The sequence below is a fragment of the Oncorhynchus keta genome, chromosome 22 (genome assembly GCF_023373465.1).
Source record: "Oncorhynchus keta strain PuntledgeMale-10-30-2019 chromosome 22, Oket_V2, whole genome shotgun sequence".
NCBI classification, from domain to species: Eukaryota; Metazoa; Chordata; class Actinopteri; order Salmoniformes; family Salmonidae; genus Oncorhynchus; species Oncorhynchus keta.
The window spans coordinates 44,694,646-44,708,604 of record NC_068442.1 but is presented as its reverse complement, the minus strand read 5'-3'; the positions used below and the strand labels follow the sequence as shown (position 1 = coordinate 44,708,604).

The 13,959-nt window shown below is 47.3% G+C and overlaps 1 protein-coding gene and 1 long non-coding RNA gene across 4 annotated transcripts in view; both read left to right on the top strand.

The window, feature by feature from the left end:
• The window catches only part of LOC118401550 (prolyl 3-hydroxylase 2), a 106,676-nt gene that overhangs the window by 55,617 nt on the left and 37,100 nt on the right, over positions 1-13,959 (top strand). For both annotated transcript variants that reach the window (XM_035799158.2, XM_035799159.2), the window contains exons 2-3: positions 9,435-9,587; positions 11,754-11,943. In XM_035799158.2, the coding sequence (XP_035655051.2) occupies positions 9,435-9,587; positions 11,754-11,943 (343 nt within the window). The remainder of the gene's footprint in view (positions 1-9,434; positions 9,588-11,753; positions 11,944-13,959) is intronic.
• On the top strand, positions 4,047-6,971 carry LOC127910666 (uncharacterized). Of its 2 annotated transcripts, none has more exons than XR_008075706.1 (4): positions 4,047-4,303; positions 4,455-4,535; positions 6,523-6,657; positions 6,691-6,971. It is a non-coding gene; the product is annotated as an uncharacterized LOC127910666 (long non-coding RNA). The 2 variants fall into 2 exon arrangements; XR_008075705.1 differs by having other exon boundaries at positions 4,428-4,535.

The following is a 13,959-nucleotide window of genomic DNA, read 5'->3' as shown; positions in this document are numbered from 1 at the left end:
TGGGACACAAAAATGCCTCCCCCGTCCCCCCGGCTGTCCTGCCGACAGGCCGTCAGCCTCGGCATGGGCAGTAAGAGGGAGAGGTGGACTGTGCAGGTATGCAGTCGACGGCAGTTTACTGTTTTGCCTTTCAGAGGTAACCAAGCATGTCCACACAGTTTTTCTTTCCCCTGTTCCTCTCCGGCAGAGATAAAAGAGGCTGCTTGGAAAAGGAGAGGGGGGGAGGAAAGAGGATTATTGTTGATCGCACACCCCCAAGAAAAAGGCTCAGCGGCTAGCCTTTCTGGTCAGGAGAGAGCCTAGAGCCAGCCTTTCTGGTCAGGAGAGAGTCTGGAGCCAGCCTTTCTGGTCAGGAGAGAGCCTAGAGCCAGCCTTTCTGGTCAGGAGAGAGTCTAGAGCCAGCCTTTCTGGTCAGGAGAGAGTCTAGAGCCAGCCTTTCTGGTCAGGAGAGAGTCTAGAGCCAGCCTTTCTGGTCAGGAGAGAGTCTGGAGCCAGCCTTTCTGGTCAGGAGAGAGCCTAGAGCCAGCCTTTCTGGTCAGGAGAGAGTCTAGAGCCAGCCTTTCTGGTCAGGAGAGAGTCTAGAGCCAGCCTTTCTGGTCAGGAGAGAGTCTAGAGCCAGCCTTTCTGGTCAGGAGAGAGTCTAGAGCCAGCCTTTCTGGTCGGGAGAGAGTCTAGAGCCAGCCTTTCTGGTCGGGAAAGAGTCTAGAGCCAGCCTTTCTGGTCGGGAAAGAGTCTAGAGCCAGCCTTTCTGGTCGGGAAAGAGTCTAGAGCCAGCCTTTCTGGTCGGGAAAGAGTCTAGAGCCAGCCTTTCTGGTCGGGAAAGAGTCTAGAGCCAGCCTTTCTGGTCAGGAGAGAGTCTAGAGCCAGCCTTTCTGGTCAGGAGAGAGTCTAGAGCCAGCCTTTCTGGTCAGGAGAGAGTCTAGAGCCAGCCTTTCTGGTCAGGAGAGAGTCTAGAGCCAGCCTTTCTGGTCAGGAGAGAGTCTAGAGCCAGCCTTTCTGGTCAGGAGAGAGTCTAGAGCCAGCCTTTCTGGTCGGGAGAGAGTCTAGAGCCAGCCTTTCTGGTCGGGAAAGAGTCTAGAGCCAGCCTTTCTGGTCGGGAAAGAGTCTAGAGCCAGCCTTTCTGGTCGGGAAAGAGTCTAGAGCCAGCCTTTCTGGTCGGGAAAGAGTCTAGAGCCAGCCTTTCTGGTCGGGAGAGAGTCTAGAGCCAGCCTTTCTGGTCGGGAGAGAGTCTAGAGCCAGCCTTTCTGGTCGGGAGAGAGTCTAGAGCCAGCCTTTCTGGTCGGGAGAGAGTCTAGAGCCAGCCTTTCTGGTCGGGAGAGAGTCTAGAGCCAGCCTTTCTGGTCGGGAGAGAGTCTAGAGCCAGCCTTTCTGGTCAGGAGAGAGTCTAGAGCCAGCCTTTCTGGTCGGGAAAGAGTCTAGAGCCAGCCTTTCTGGTCGGGAAAGAGTCTAGAGCCAGCCTTTCTGGTCGGGAAAGAGTCTGGAGCTGGTTGTGGAGTTCATAGCTTGGAGCTGGGTCTTTGGTCCCTGGTCTCAGACTATTCTTAACTGTAGTCCCAAGGTAAAAAATGTTGCCTTTATGTTCCACACATCTGGAAGTTCTCACAAAGACTTGTACAATAGCCCACCTGTGCTTCATAACTGCAGCGGTGCTGGTGAAGACAGGAGAATTAAGTCCTCAACTTTCACAGCACAGGATGAATCATGTCTGTCTGCTGAGGGCTCAGTGCTGTTATTGAATGATGCTGTTCGTCTGGTTATATTCACCAGCTATGGAGCCTTTGCACAGTTTCCCAAATGGTGCTATGGTACTCACTGGTGTGTCTTGGCTATTTCAAAGGAACGAAACCTTGGCTAATTCCATTTGTCTGGAGAACAAATGGAAATAGCATGTTGTCAATAATGTTATAAAATCATTAGGTTTTTGGCCAAAACCACTTAAGAGCTACTGCCTTTGAGAACTTTTAGAATAACACTACATGTATGGGGAAATATCGGTGTCGAAACAGACCTGCTGGTAGTCAACACATGTCACACAGGTCACTGAAAGCACCATTGGGCCTGTACAGTATCCATGTCACTATTACTAAAACACGCTATCAGGCCTCTGATAGTGGTTAGTTCAGGAGGCCTCTGATAGTGGTTAGTTCAGGAGGCCTCTGATAGTGGTTAGTTCAGGAGGCCTCTGATAGTGGTTAGTTCAGGAGGCCTCTGATAGTGGTTAGTTCAGGAGGCCTCTGATAGTGGTTAGTTCAGGAGGCCTCTGATAGTGGTTAGTTCAGGAGGCCTCTGATAGTGGTTAGTTCAGGAGGCCTCTGATAGTGGTTAGTTCAGGAGGCCTCTGATAGTGGTTAGTTCAGGAAGCCTCTGATAGTGGTTAGTTCAGGAGGCCTCTGATAGTGGTTAGTTCAGGAGGCCTCTGATAGGTGGTTAGTTCAGGAGGCCTGTACAATATCCATGTCACTATTACTAAAACACGCTATCAGGCCTCTGATAGGTGGTTAGTTCAGGAGGACTCTGATAGTGGTTAGTTCAGGAGGACTCTGATAGTGGTTAGTTCAGGAGGCCTGTACAGTATCCATGTCACTATTACTAAAACACGCTATCAGGCCTCTGATAGGTGGTTAGTTCAGGAGGAATCTGATAGGTGGTTAGTTCAGGAGGACTCTGATAGTGGTTAGTTCAGGAGGCCTGTACAGTATCCATGTCACTATTACTAAAACATGCTATCAGGCCTCTGATAGGTGGTTAGTTCAGGAGGACTCTGATAGGTGGTTAGTTCAGGAGGACTCTGATATGTGGTTAGTTCAGGAGGACTCTGATAGGTGGTTAGTTCAGGAGGACTCTGATAGTGGTTAGTTCAGGAGGCCTGTACAGTATCCATGTCACTATTACTAAAACACGCTATCAGGCCTCTGATAGGTGGTTAGTTCAGGAGGACTCTGATAGGGGGTTAGTTCAGGAGGACTCTGATAGGGGGTTAGTTCAGGAGGACTCTGATAGGGGTTAGTTCAGGAGGCCTCTGATAGGTGGTTAGTTCAGGAGGCCTGTACAATATCCATGTCACTATTACTAAAACACGCTATCATATATATATATATATATATATATACATGCCATTTAGCAGACGCTTTTATCCAAAGCGACTTACAGTCATGTGTGCATACATTCTATGTATGGGTGGTCCCGGGAATCGAACCCACTACCCTGGCGTTACAAGCGCCATGCTCTACCAACTGAGCTACAGAAGGACCACAGGTGGTCAGGAGGACTCTGATAGGTGGTTAGTTCAGGAGGACTCTGATAGTGGTTAGTTCAGGAGGGCCTGTACAGTATCCATGTCACTATTACTAAAACACGCTATCAGGACTCTGATAGGTGGTTAGTTCAGGAGGACTCTGATAGTGGTTAGTTCAGGAGGCCTGTACAGTATCCATGTCACTATTACTAAAACACGCTACCAGGCCTCTGATAGTGGTTAGTTCAGGAGGCCTCCATGTCACTATTGGTTAAACACGCTACAGGCCTCTGATCAGGAGGACTCTGATAGTGGTTAGTTCAGGAGGCCTCTGATAGGTGGTTAGTTCAGGAGGACTCTGATAGTGGTTAGTTCAGGAGGACTCTGATAGTGGTTAGTTCAGGATCAGGCATGGTGGTTAGTTCACTATAGGTGGTTAGTTCAGGAGGACTCTGATAGTGGTTAGTTCAGGAGGCCTGTACAGTATCCATGTCACTATTACTAAACAGGCCTCTGATAGGTGGTTACGCTACCAGGCCTCTGATAGTGGTTAGTTCAGGAGGCCTCTGATAGTGGTTAGTTCAGGAGGCCTCTGATAGTGGTTAGTTCAGGAGGACTCTGATAGTGGTTCGTTCAGGAGGACTCTGATAGTGGTTCGTTCAGGAGGCCTATACAGTATCCATGTCACTATTACTAAAACACGCTACCAGGCCTCTGATAGTGGTTAGTTCAGGAGGCCTCTGATAGTGGTTAGTTCAGGAGGACTCTGATAGTGGTTAGTTCAGGAGGACTCTGATAGTGGTTAGTTCAGGAGGACTCTGATAGGTGGTTAGTTCAGGAGGACTCTGATAGGTGGTTAGTTCAGGAGGACTCTGATAGGTGGTTAGTTCAGGAGGACTCTGATAGGTGGTTAGTTCAGGAGGACTCTGATAGGTGGTTAGTTCAGGAGGACTCTGATAGGTGGTTAGTTCAGGAGGACTCTGATAGGTGGTTAGTTCAGGAGGACTCTGATAGGTGGTTAGTTCAGGAGGACTCTGATAGGTGGTTAGTTCAGGAGGACTCTGATAGGTGGTTAGTTCAGGAGGACTCTGATAGTGGTTAGTTCAGGAGGCCTGTACAGTATCCATGTCACTATTACTAAAACACGCTATCAGGCCTCTGATAGGTGGTTAGTTCAGGAGGAATCTGATAGGTGGTTAGTTCAGGAGGACTCTGATAGGTGGTTAGTTCAGGAGGACTCTGATAGGTGGTTAGTTCAGGAGGACTCTGATAGGTGGTTAGTTCAGGAGGACTCTGATAGGTGGTTAGTTCAGGAGGACTCTGATAGTGGTTAGTTCAGGAGGCCTGTACAGTATCCATGTCACTATTACTAAAACACGCTATCAGGCCTCTGATAGGTGGTTAGTTCAGGAGGACTCTGATAGGGGGTTAGTTCAGGAGGCCTGTACAATATCCATGTCACTATTACTAAAACACGCTATCAGGCCTCTGATAGGTGGTTAGTTCAGGAGGACTCTGATAGTGGTTAGTTCAGGAGGACTCTGATAGTGGTTAGTTCAGGAGGCCTGTACAGTATCCATGTCACTATTACTAAAACACGCTATCAGGCCTCTGATAGGTGGTTAGTTCAGGAGGAATCTGATAGGTGGTTAGTTCAGGAGGACTCTGATAGGTGGTTAGTTCAGGAGGACTCTGATAGTGGTTAGTTCAGGAGGCCTGTACAGTATCCATGTCACTATTACTAAAACATGCTATCAGACCTCTGATAGGTGGTTAGTTCAGGAGGACTCTGATAGGTGGTTAGTTCAGGAGGCCTGTACAGTATCCATGTCACTATTACTAAAACACGATCAGGCCTCTGATGGTTAGTTCAGGAGGACTCTGATAGGTGGTTAGTTCAGGAGGACTCTGATAGGTGGTTAGTTCAGGAGGAGGCCTGGAGGCCTCTGATAGGGGGTTAGTTCAGGAGGACTCTGATAGGGGTTAGTTCAGGAGGACTCTGTACAGTATCCATGTCACTATTACTAAAACATGCTATCAGGCCTCTGATAGGTGGTTAGTTCAGGAGGACTCTGATAGGGGTTAGTTCAGGAGGACTCTGATAGGGGGTTAGTTCAGGAGGACTCTGATAGGGGGTTAGTTCAGGAGGACTCTGATAGGTGGTTAGTTCAGGAGGCCTGTACAGTATCCATGTCACTATTACTAAAACACGCTATCATATATATATATATATGCCATTTAGCAGACGCTTTTATCCAAAGCGACTTACAGTCATGTGTGCATACATTCTATGTATGGGTGGTCCCGGAATCGAACCCACTACCCTGGTGTTACAAGCGACATGCTCTACCAACTGAGCTACAGAAGGACCACAGGTGGTCAGGAGGACTCTGATAGGTGGTTAGTTCAGGAGGACTCTGATAGTGGTTAGTTCAGGAGGGCCTGTACAGTATCCATGTCACTATTACTAAAACACGCTATCAGGACTCTGATAGGTGGTTAGTTCAGGAGGACTCTGATAGGTGGTTAGTTCAGGAGGACTCTGATAGTGGTTCGTTCAGGAGGCCTATACAGTATCCATGTCACTATTACTAAAACACGCTATCAGGCCCCTGATAGTGGTTAGTTCAGGAGGCCTGTACAGTATCCATGTCACTATTACTAAAACACGCTACCAGGCCTCTGATAGTGGTTAGTTCAGGAGGCCTCTGATAGTGGTTAGTTCAGGAGGCCTCTGATAGTGGTTAGTTCAGGAGGACTCTGATAGTGGTTCGTTCAGGAGGACTCTGATAGTGGTTCGTTCAGGAGGCCTATACAGTATCCATGTCACTATTACTAAAACACGCTATCAGGCCCCTGATAGTGGTTAGTTCAGGAGGCCTGTACAGTATCCATGTCACTATTACTAAAACACGCTACCAGGCCTCTGATAGTGGTTAGTTCAGGAGGCCTCTGATAGTGGTTAGTTCAGGAGGACTCTGATAGTGGTTAGTTCAGGAGGACTCTGATAGTGGTTAGTTCAGGAGGACTCTGATAGGTGGTTAGTTCAGGAGGCCTGTACAGGTCACTATTACTGATAGGCCCCTGATAGGTGGTTAGTTCAGGAGGCCTCTGATAGGTGGTTAGTTCAGGAGGACTCTGATAGTGGTTAGTTCAGGAGGACTCTGATAGTGGTTAGTTCAGTTAGGTGGTTAGTTCAGGAGGTCACTCTGATAGGTGGTTAGTTCAGGAGGACTCTGATAGGTGGTTAGTTCAAAACACTGGTTAGTTCAGGAGGACTCTGATAGGTGGTTAGTTCAGGAGGACTCTGATAGGTGGTTAGTTCAGGAGGACTCTGATAGGTGGTTAGTTCAGGAGGACTCTGATAGGTGGTTAGTTCAGGAGGACTCTGATAGGTGGTTAGTTCAGGAGGACTCTGATAGGTGGTTAGTCTGAGGTGGTTAGGACTCTGATAGGTGGTTAGTTCAGGAGGACTCTGATAGGTGGTTAGTTCAGGAGGACTCTGATAGGTGGTTAGTTCAGGAGGACTCTGATAGGTGGTTAGTTCAGGAGGACTCTGATAGGTGGTTAGTTCAGGAGGACTCTGATAGGTGGTTAGTTCAGGAGGACTCTGATAGGTGGTTAGTTCAGGAGGACTCTGATAGAAGTCAAAGATGCTTGGAAGGCCCTGTTTCATCCCTCTGTTGTTATTCTAGTTGCATTTGTCTGTAATGGAAGATAATGCTTGGGATTGGGATCATTATTTCACGCCAATATGCCAACATTTTTGATTCCCACATGTTTCAGATGAGGGTGATGTTGACTGAATGAATGGCGGATTTCCATACCGACATGATGTGGATAAGAACAGTGTGTCCTTTAAAATCACTATTCTTCTCTCCTGATGATCTCTTGCTCAACCAGAAGCATTCATACTGCAAACTAGATAACTTCATGAATGATAGGCTGCAGGAGGCCTTTTGTAAATAAGTATTTTGTATTTTTATGCACAAGTCAGCCCTGGTTTTACGGTCCTCTTTGAACTGGAGCTAATGATATGCCACTTTCTTAGGGTACGGTAGATTCCATGCCAATCCTACATCTTAATGAATACTATCTTTTGTACAGAAAAGGTGTCAGGTCATGAACCTGACCCCGTTCTTTGAATGGCACGACATACACCACATTTACTTCATGTTCTCTCTGCTACCGCACGGCAAGTGGTATCGGAGCGCCAAGTCTAGGACCAAAAGGCACCTTAACAGCTTCTACCCTCAAGCCATAAGACTGCTGAACAATTCATAAAATGCCCCCCCCCCTCCATTTGTTTTGCACACTGCTGCTACTCGCTGTTTATGATCTATGCATAGTCACTTCACCCCTACCCTACCCCTACCTATATACAAATTACCTCAGCTAACTTGTGCCCCCTCACACTGACTCAGTATTGGTACCCCCTGTATATAGCCTCATTGTTGTTTTTTTTATTGTTACTTTTTATCATTTTTTTTACTTTAGTTTATTTGGTAAATATTTTCTTAACTCCTCTTGAACTGCACTGTTAGTTAAGGGCTTGTAAGTATGCATGTCACGGTAAAGTCTACACTTGTTGTATTCGCCGCATGTGACAAAGTTTGATTTGATTCGAAAGCTGCTGCAGTGTCTGCACTGTCAGCATCAATATAATCAAAGACTTTGAGACCATTGCCTCAGGGTGATTACAGGCAATTGGAGTGGCCACTTCTGTAGAAGTAATCAATACCCTTAGGGCTTGTCTCGGTGTAGGAGGCTGGGAAAGCTCGTCTCGGTGTAGGAGGCTGGGAAAGCTCGTCTCGGTGTAGGAGGCTGGGAAAGCTCGTCTCGGTGTAGGAGGCTGGGAAAGCTCGTCTCGGTGTAGGAGGCTGGGAAAGCTCGTCTCGGTGTAGGAGGCTGGGAAAGCTCGTCTCGGTGTAGGAGGCTGGGAAAGCTCGTCTCGCTGTAGGAGGCTGGGAAAGCTCGTCTCGGTGTAGGAGGCTGGGAAAGCTCGTCTCGCTGTAGGAGGCTGGGAAAGCTCGTCTCGCTGTAGGAGGCTGGGAAAGCTCGTCTCGCTGTAGGAGGCTGGGAAAGCTCGTCTCGCTGTAGGAGGCTGGGAAAGCTCGTCTCGCTGTAGGAGGCTGGGAAAGCTCGTCTCGCTGTAGGAGGCTGGGAAAGCTCGTCTCGGTGTAGGAGGCTGGGAAAGCTCGTCTCGGTGTAGGAGGCTGGGAAAGCTCGTCTCGGTGTAGGAGGCTGGGAAAGCTCGTCTCGGTGTAGGAGGCTGGGAAACTGGGAAAGCTCGTCTCGGTGTAGGAGGCTGGGAAAGCTCGTCTCGTCTCGGTGTAGGAGGCTGGGAAAGCTCGTCGGAGGCTGGGAAAGCCGCTCTGTAGGAGGCTGGGAAAGCTCGGTGTAGGAGACTGGGAAAGCTCGTCTCGTCTCGGTGTAGGAGACTGGGAAAGCTCGTCTCGTGTAGGAGGCTCGTCTCGGTGTAGGAGACTGGGAAAGCTCGTCTCGTCTCGGTGTAGGAGACTGGGAAAGCTCGTCTCGTCTCGGTGTAGGAGACTGGGAAAGCTCGTCTCGTCTCGGTGTAGGAGACTGGGAAAGCTCGTCTCGTCTCGGTGTAGGAGACTGGGAAAGCTCGTCTCGGTGTAGGAGGCTGGGAAAGCTCGTCTCGGTGTAGGAGGCTGGGAAAGCTCTCGTCTCGGTGTAGGAGGCTGGGAAAGCTCGTCTCGCTGTAGGAGGCTGGGAAAGCTCGTCTCGCTGTAGGAGGCTGGGAAAGCTCGTCTCGGTGTAGGAGGCTGGGAAAGCTCGTCTCGGTGTAGGAGACTGGGAAAGCTCGTCTCGTCTCGGTGTAGGAGACTGGGAAAGCTCGTCTCGTCTCGGTGTAGGAGACTGGGAAAGCTCGTCTCGGTGTAGGAGACTGGGAAAGCTCGTCTCGGTGTAGGAGACTGGGAAAGCTCGTCTCGGTGTAGGAGACGTGTCGTCTTTGTGTGAGATCAGTGCCATCCTTTGTGTTTCATGTGAAGGGGGCGGTGATGAGAAGGAGGGTCAGGGTGTGTCTCCACTTCCTGAGGTGAACACTGTCATTAATATACTCCATTGTCCTGTACTTACCTCGGCCACACTGATGTAGTTGGTGTTCTGTGCTAATGTCTCTCACTCTTTCTCTCTCTTGCTCTCTCTCTCCTCCTCCATCCTCCCTGTATAGTTGAAACAGTTGGACAAGGCAGCGGCGGCGGCCCACACCTATTTCCAGGCAAACCCGGAGAGCGTGGAGATGGATCAGAACCTGGAGCAGTACAAGGCTCTGGAGGGCACCAACCTGGACCACTTTGTGGACAGAGAAGCACGGCCACATCAGGTGAGAGTGTGGAACAGGGGACCTTTTTGTTTCGGTTTTCCAGACTCAGATTAAGCCTAGTCCTGGACCCTGATGTATTTTCAATTGAGTTTTTCTTTTGAGAATGATTTTGAATCCAAGACCAGGCTTAATCTATGTCCTGAAATCTCCCCTCAGTGTCGGTGTTCTTTAGACTGTCATTGATCCATTGAATTTACTGAGGGCCTTTTTGATTATTTAACAAATTCAGGCCTTGTTCCAATACCTTTAATTCAATCCTTCTATTCTGTTTTCCCTGATGGTCCTTCTGTGGCACAGTTGGTAGAGCATGGCGCTTGTAACGCCAGGGTCGTGGGTTCGATTCCCGGGACCACCCATACGTAGAATGTATGCACACATGACTGTAAGTCGCTTTGGATAAAAGCGTCTGCTAAATGGCATATATTATTTATATTATATTATATAACTAATCTGACATGGTTGGATTGGCAATAGTGTGCTAAGGAACCATGCTTTTACTTATCCAATCACTTATGGGTCAGTAATTACCTAAAGGGAGAAAGGATGCATTTGAATGCTATTGGAACAGGCCCTGATACAGATAGAGGCTCCTCAGAGCACCCAGTGCTTGCCTTATCGTTGCTTTGGCAGGACCAGGCAGGGTTGCTCTCTCTTAAACCCTCTTGCCTCTTTCTGCCAAATAGAATTTGGTATACAGTCTTGGAGTTGAACGTGATGGTGTTGTCAGGTCTTCGTATTGCATTGAATACCGTATGAATCCTGACTACAGTACAGTTCATAGTCCGTGCCAGTTAGCGTCAGCTGAACCAGGGTGCTGTTTTTAACTTTGTTTTCCTGCTTCCTTTCTCTCTTTTGTCGTTCGAAATTAAACTTTATGTGGCTGCATTCTTTGTCTAAATGGTTGTTTTGTCTTTTGTGGAAACATTTTCATGTCTTTAGGATGACAGTGGTCACTACAGTTTAATGAGAGGAGAAGTTTAGGCCATTGACCTTTGCTTGCAGAGAGCACGGAATCCAATAAAGGTCTGATTGTGGAGGGCTGTGTCAATGCTCGCACACACTGTTCTCATTCTGTGGAGGGCTGTGTCAATGCTCGCACACACTGTTCTCATTCTGTGGAGGGCTGTGTCAATGCTCGCACACACTGTTGTCATTCTGTGGAGGGCTGTGTCAATGCTCGCACACACTGTTGTCATTCTGTGGAGGGCTGTGTCAATGCTCACACACACTGTTCTCATTCTGTGGAGGGCTGTGTCAATGCTCGCACACACTGTTCTCATTCTGTGGAGGGATGTGTCAATGCTCGCACACACTGTTGTCATTCTGTGGAGGGATGTGTCAATGCTCGCACACACTGTTGTCATTCTGTGGAGGGCTGTGTCAATGCTCGCACACACTGTTTTCATTCTGTGGAGGGATGTGTCAATGCTCGCACACACTGTTTTCATTCTGTGGAGGGCTGTGTCAATGCTCGCACACACTGTTCTCATTCTGTGGAGGGATGTGTCAATGCTCGCACACACTGTTCTCATTCTGTGGAGGGATGTGTCAATGCTCGCACACACTGTTCTCATTCTGTGGAGGGCTGTGTCAATGCTCGCACACACTGTTGTCATTCTGTGGAGGGCTGTGTCAATGCTCGCACACACTGTTGTCATTCTGTGGAGGGCTGTGTCAATGCTCACACACACTGTTCTCATTCTGTGAAGGGCTGTGTCAATGCTCACACACACTGTTCTCATTCTGTGGAGGGCTGTGTCAATGCTCACACACTGTTGTTATTCATTGTATCACTCTGTGGTGTCTGTCTGTCTCCACATACAGACTACACTACACAGGTTTACTCTTATGTTTTCGTCATGTAGCAGGCAGATGCAACTTGTATTGAGTAGCTCACAGTAACTGTCTTGGCTGCAACTCTGTGTGTATAGTTATCATGGTCCCAAGCTCAGCTAAATTCTTCCTCCTCTTTTTCTCCCCAATGCTCCCCTCACTTATCCTCTCTAAATCCTCTTCTTCCTACCTCTCTCCCCCTCTATCCTATTCTCAACCTTCTCTCTTCCCCTCTCTCTCTCTTCCCACACTCTACCCCTCTCTCTCTCTATCTCTTCCCACCCTTCATCCCTCCCTCTCTCCCCATTCCACTCTCCCCTTTTCTCCCCACAGCGGTCCTTCTCAGCGGGGGTGAAGCTGTATGACAATGCAAACTATGAGGAGGCCATCTCCCTGTTCGAGGAGGCCCTCCAGGAGTACTACAGGGCTGACGTGGAGTGTCGGGCCCTCTGCCAGGGGCCCCAGAGGTTCGAGGAGCAGGACCATGTCCTCTACCGCTACAGCCTCTACCAACTGGTCTCAGGTCAGTCACTATCTTGTCCTATGTTTTGTCATTCTAGTGTCTATAACACCTCCTTTGTGGTGTCTATGTAGAGTCTTGAAAACCTATGTAGGGTCTAGAACACATCCTATGTAGGGTGTATAACGCCTATGTAGTGTCTATAACACCTATGTAGTGTATATATGTAGGGTCTATAACACCTAGATGAAGTGTGTAACAGCTATGTAGTGTCTATGACACATGTGTAGTGTCTAAAACCTATGTAGTGTCTATTAACCCCTGTATGTAGTGTCTATAACACCTATGCAGTATCTATGTAGGGTCTATAACACCTATATGTAAGCGTCTATGTTGTGTCTTATATGTTATGCTATGTTATTCATATTGTCTCATGTTTTGTTTTATATACTTTTATTTTTACATATTGTTTTACTGAAATCAGAGTTTGCATTTGTTGGCTCTGAAAGAATTAAACTCTTGTTGTACTCTGATGCTAGGTGACTCAGTTTGTTGACATGAATAGACATACATGAATATGTAGTATGTGGTGTATGGATGTGACCTGCTTGTTCCGTGTGCTGAGTGTGGCTCCACAGTGCCAGACCAGAACACCTTAGGTCAGAGGTGTCAAAATCATTTTGCCTCGCAGGCCGCATTTGGTCTTTACCGAGGTCCGGAGGACCCCACTTAAAATTGGTTATATTGCCTCTATTCATCACTTTTGGCATTGTTGATACCCCTGACTGTCTAGCTTTCATTTTTAAGTCAATAGTCTATACATGTAGATACATTAGAATTTCTACAGTTATTTTTTACATTTTAAATTACTTGAAACGGTCTACTTTAGTAGTTGATTTTTCTGTTTTACAGCTAAGAGAAGGGGTGAAGCTGGACTAAAAACAGCTCTCTTCTTTCAGCGGGTGGTTAACATTGTTTACAAAGCCCCTGGTGCAAAATGTAACTCTCCCCCTCAGAGAAACACAGCCTTGAGTTAAAACAGCAACTTATCATGTTATGGAAGTGTTGCTTTAATGTAGGATGAGAAACTGCTCCTGGTGAAGTGTTTTGATATGGCGTAGACCCTTTTTTAAATCTTATCATGACTTTTCTCCCAACACTAGAAATGATGTACTGATTTGTTTTTGATGCCACACTTTTTGTGTTGAAGATTAGTCATTGATTGCAACTTATTTGAATGAGGTGAAGTTTGAGATGGCTGCCATGGTTGGGTCAACATTTGCTCAGATTAAGAAGAATTAGCTGAAACGTTCTTGCAAACAGAATCTTGATTGATTTGACAAGAATTACTCCCTTGCTTTGGAAATTGTAAAAAATGTTCATGGTATGAGGTCAAAACAACATGAATGTTCAAATAAATGGACTGCTATTTCATTTTGAAGGGAGTACCGGTAAACTCTATTTAACAGCAGTTATCCCTACGCCATATCTCGTGTGGTTGTGCCATTTCATTTTCAAGGAAATCTACTTACCGTAAATTACCTCCTCGAGGATCCTTTTTTCAGATAAATTATTTTTCTACCTGGACTGCTTTATGGCAGAGCTCATTTTGAATGTTTTTTTATTATTTTTATTTATTTTACCTTTATTTAACCAGGCAAGTCAGTTAAGAATAAATTCTTATTTTCAATGACGGCCTGGGAACAGTGGGTTCAGCTGAACTGCCTGTTCAGGGGCAGAACGACAGATTTGTACCTTGTCAGCTCGGGGGTTTGAACTTGCAACCTTCCGGTTACTAGTCCAACGCTCTAACCACTAGGCTACCCTGCCGCCCCATGTACCTCCCTTCATCTCTGTTGGCCGCTCAAAGGAAATGTCATGCAAGACTTGATACACCAATGACTCCTCAAAACTCCTCAAACATATTGTCGTTCTTGGCCTTTCCTGTGTAATATCCTGGTAATATCCTGGTATAGAGTTACTCTTTGGCTAAGTGATCCAACAGACCACTGAACATGTTGAAAGGAACTCTAGAAGGGTGAAGATGAGTGCAGGAAAAATGAATTGCTAGTCCAGAGA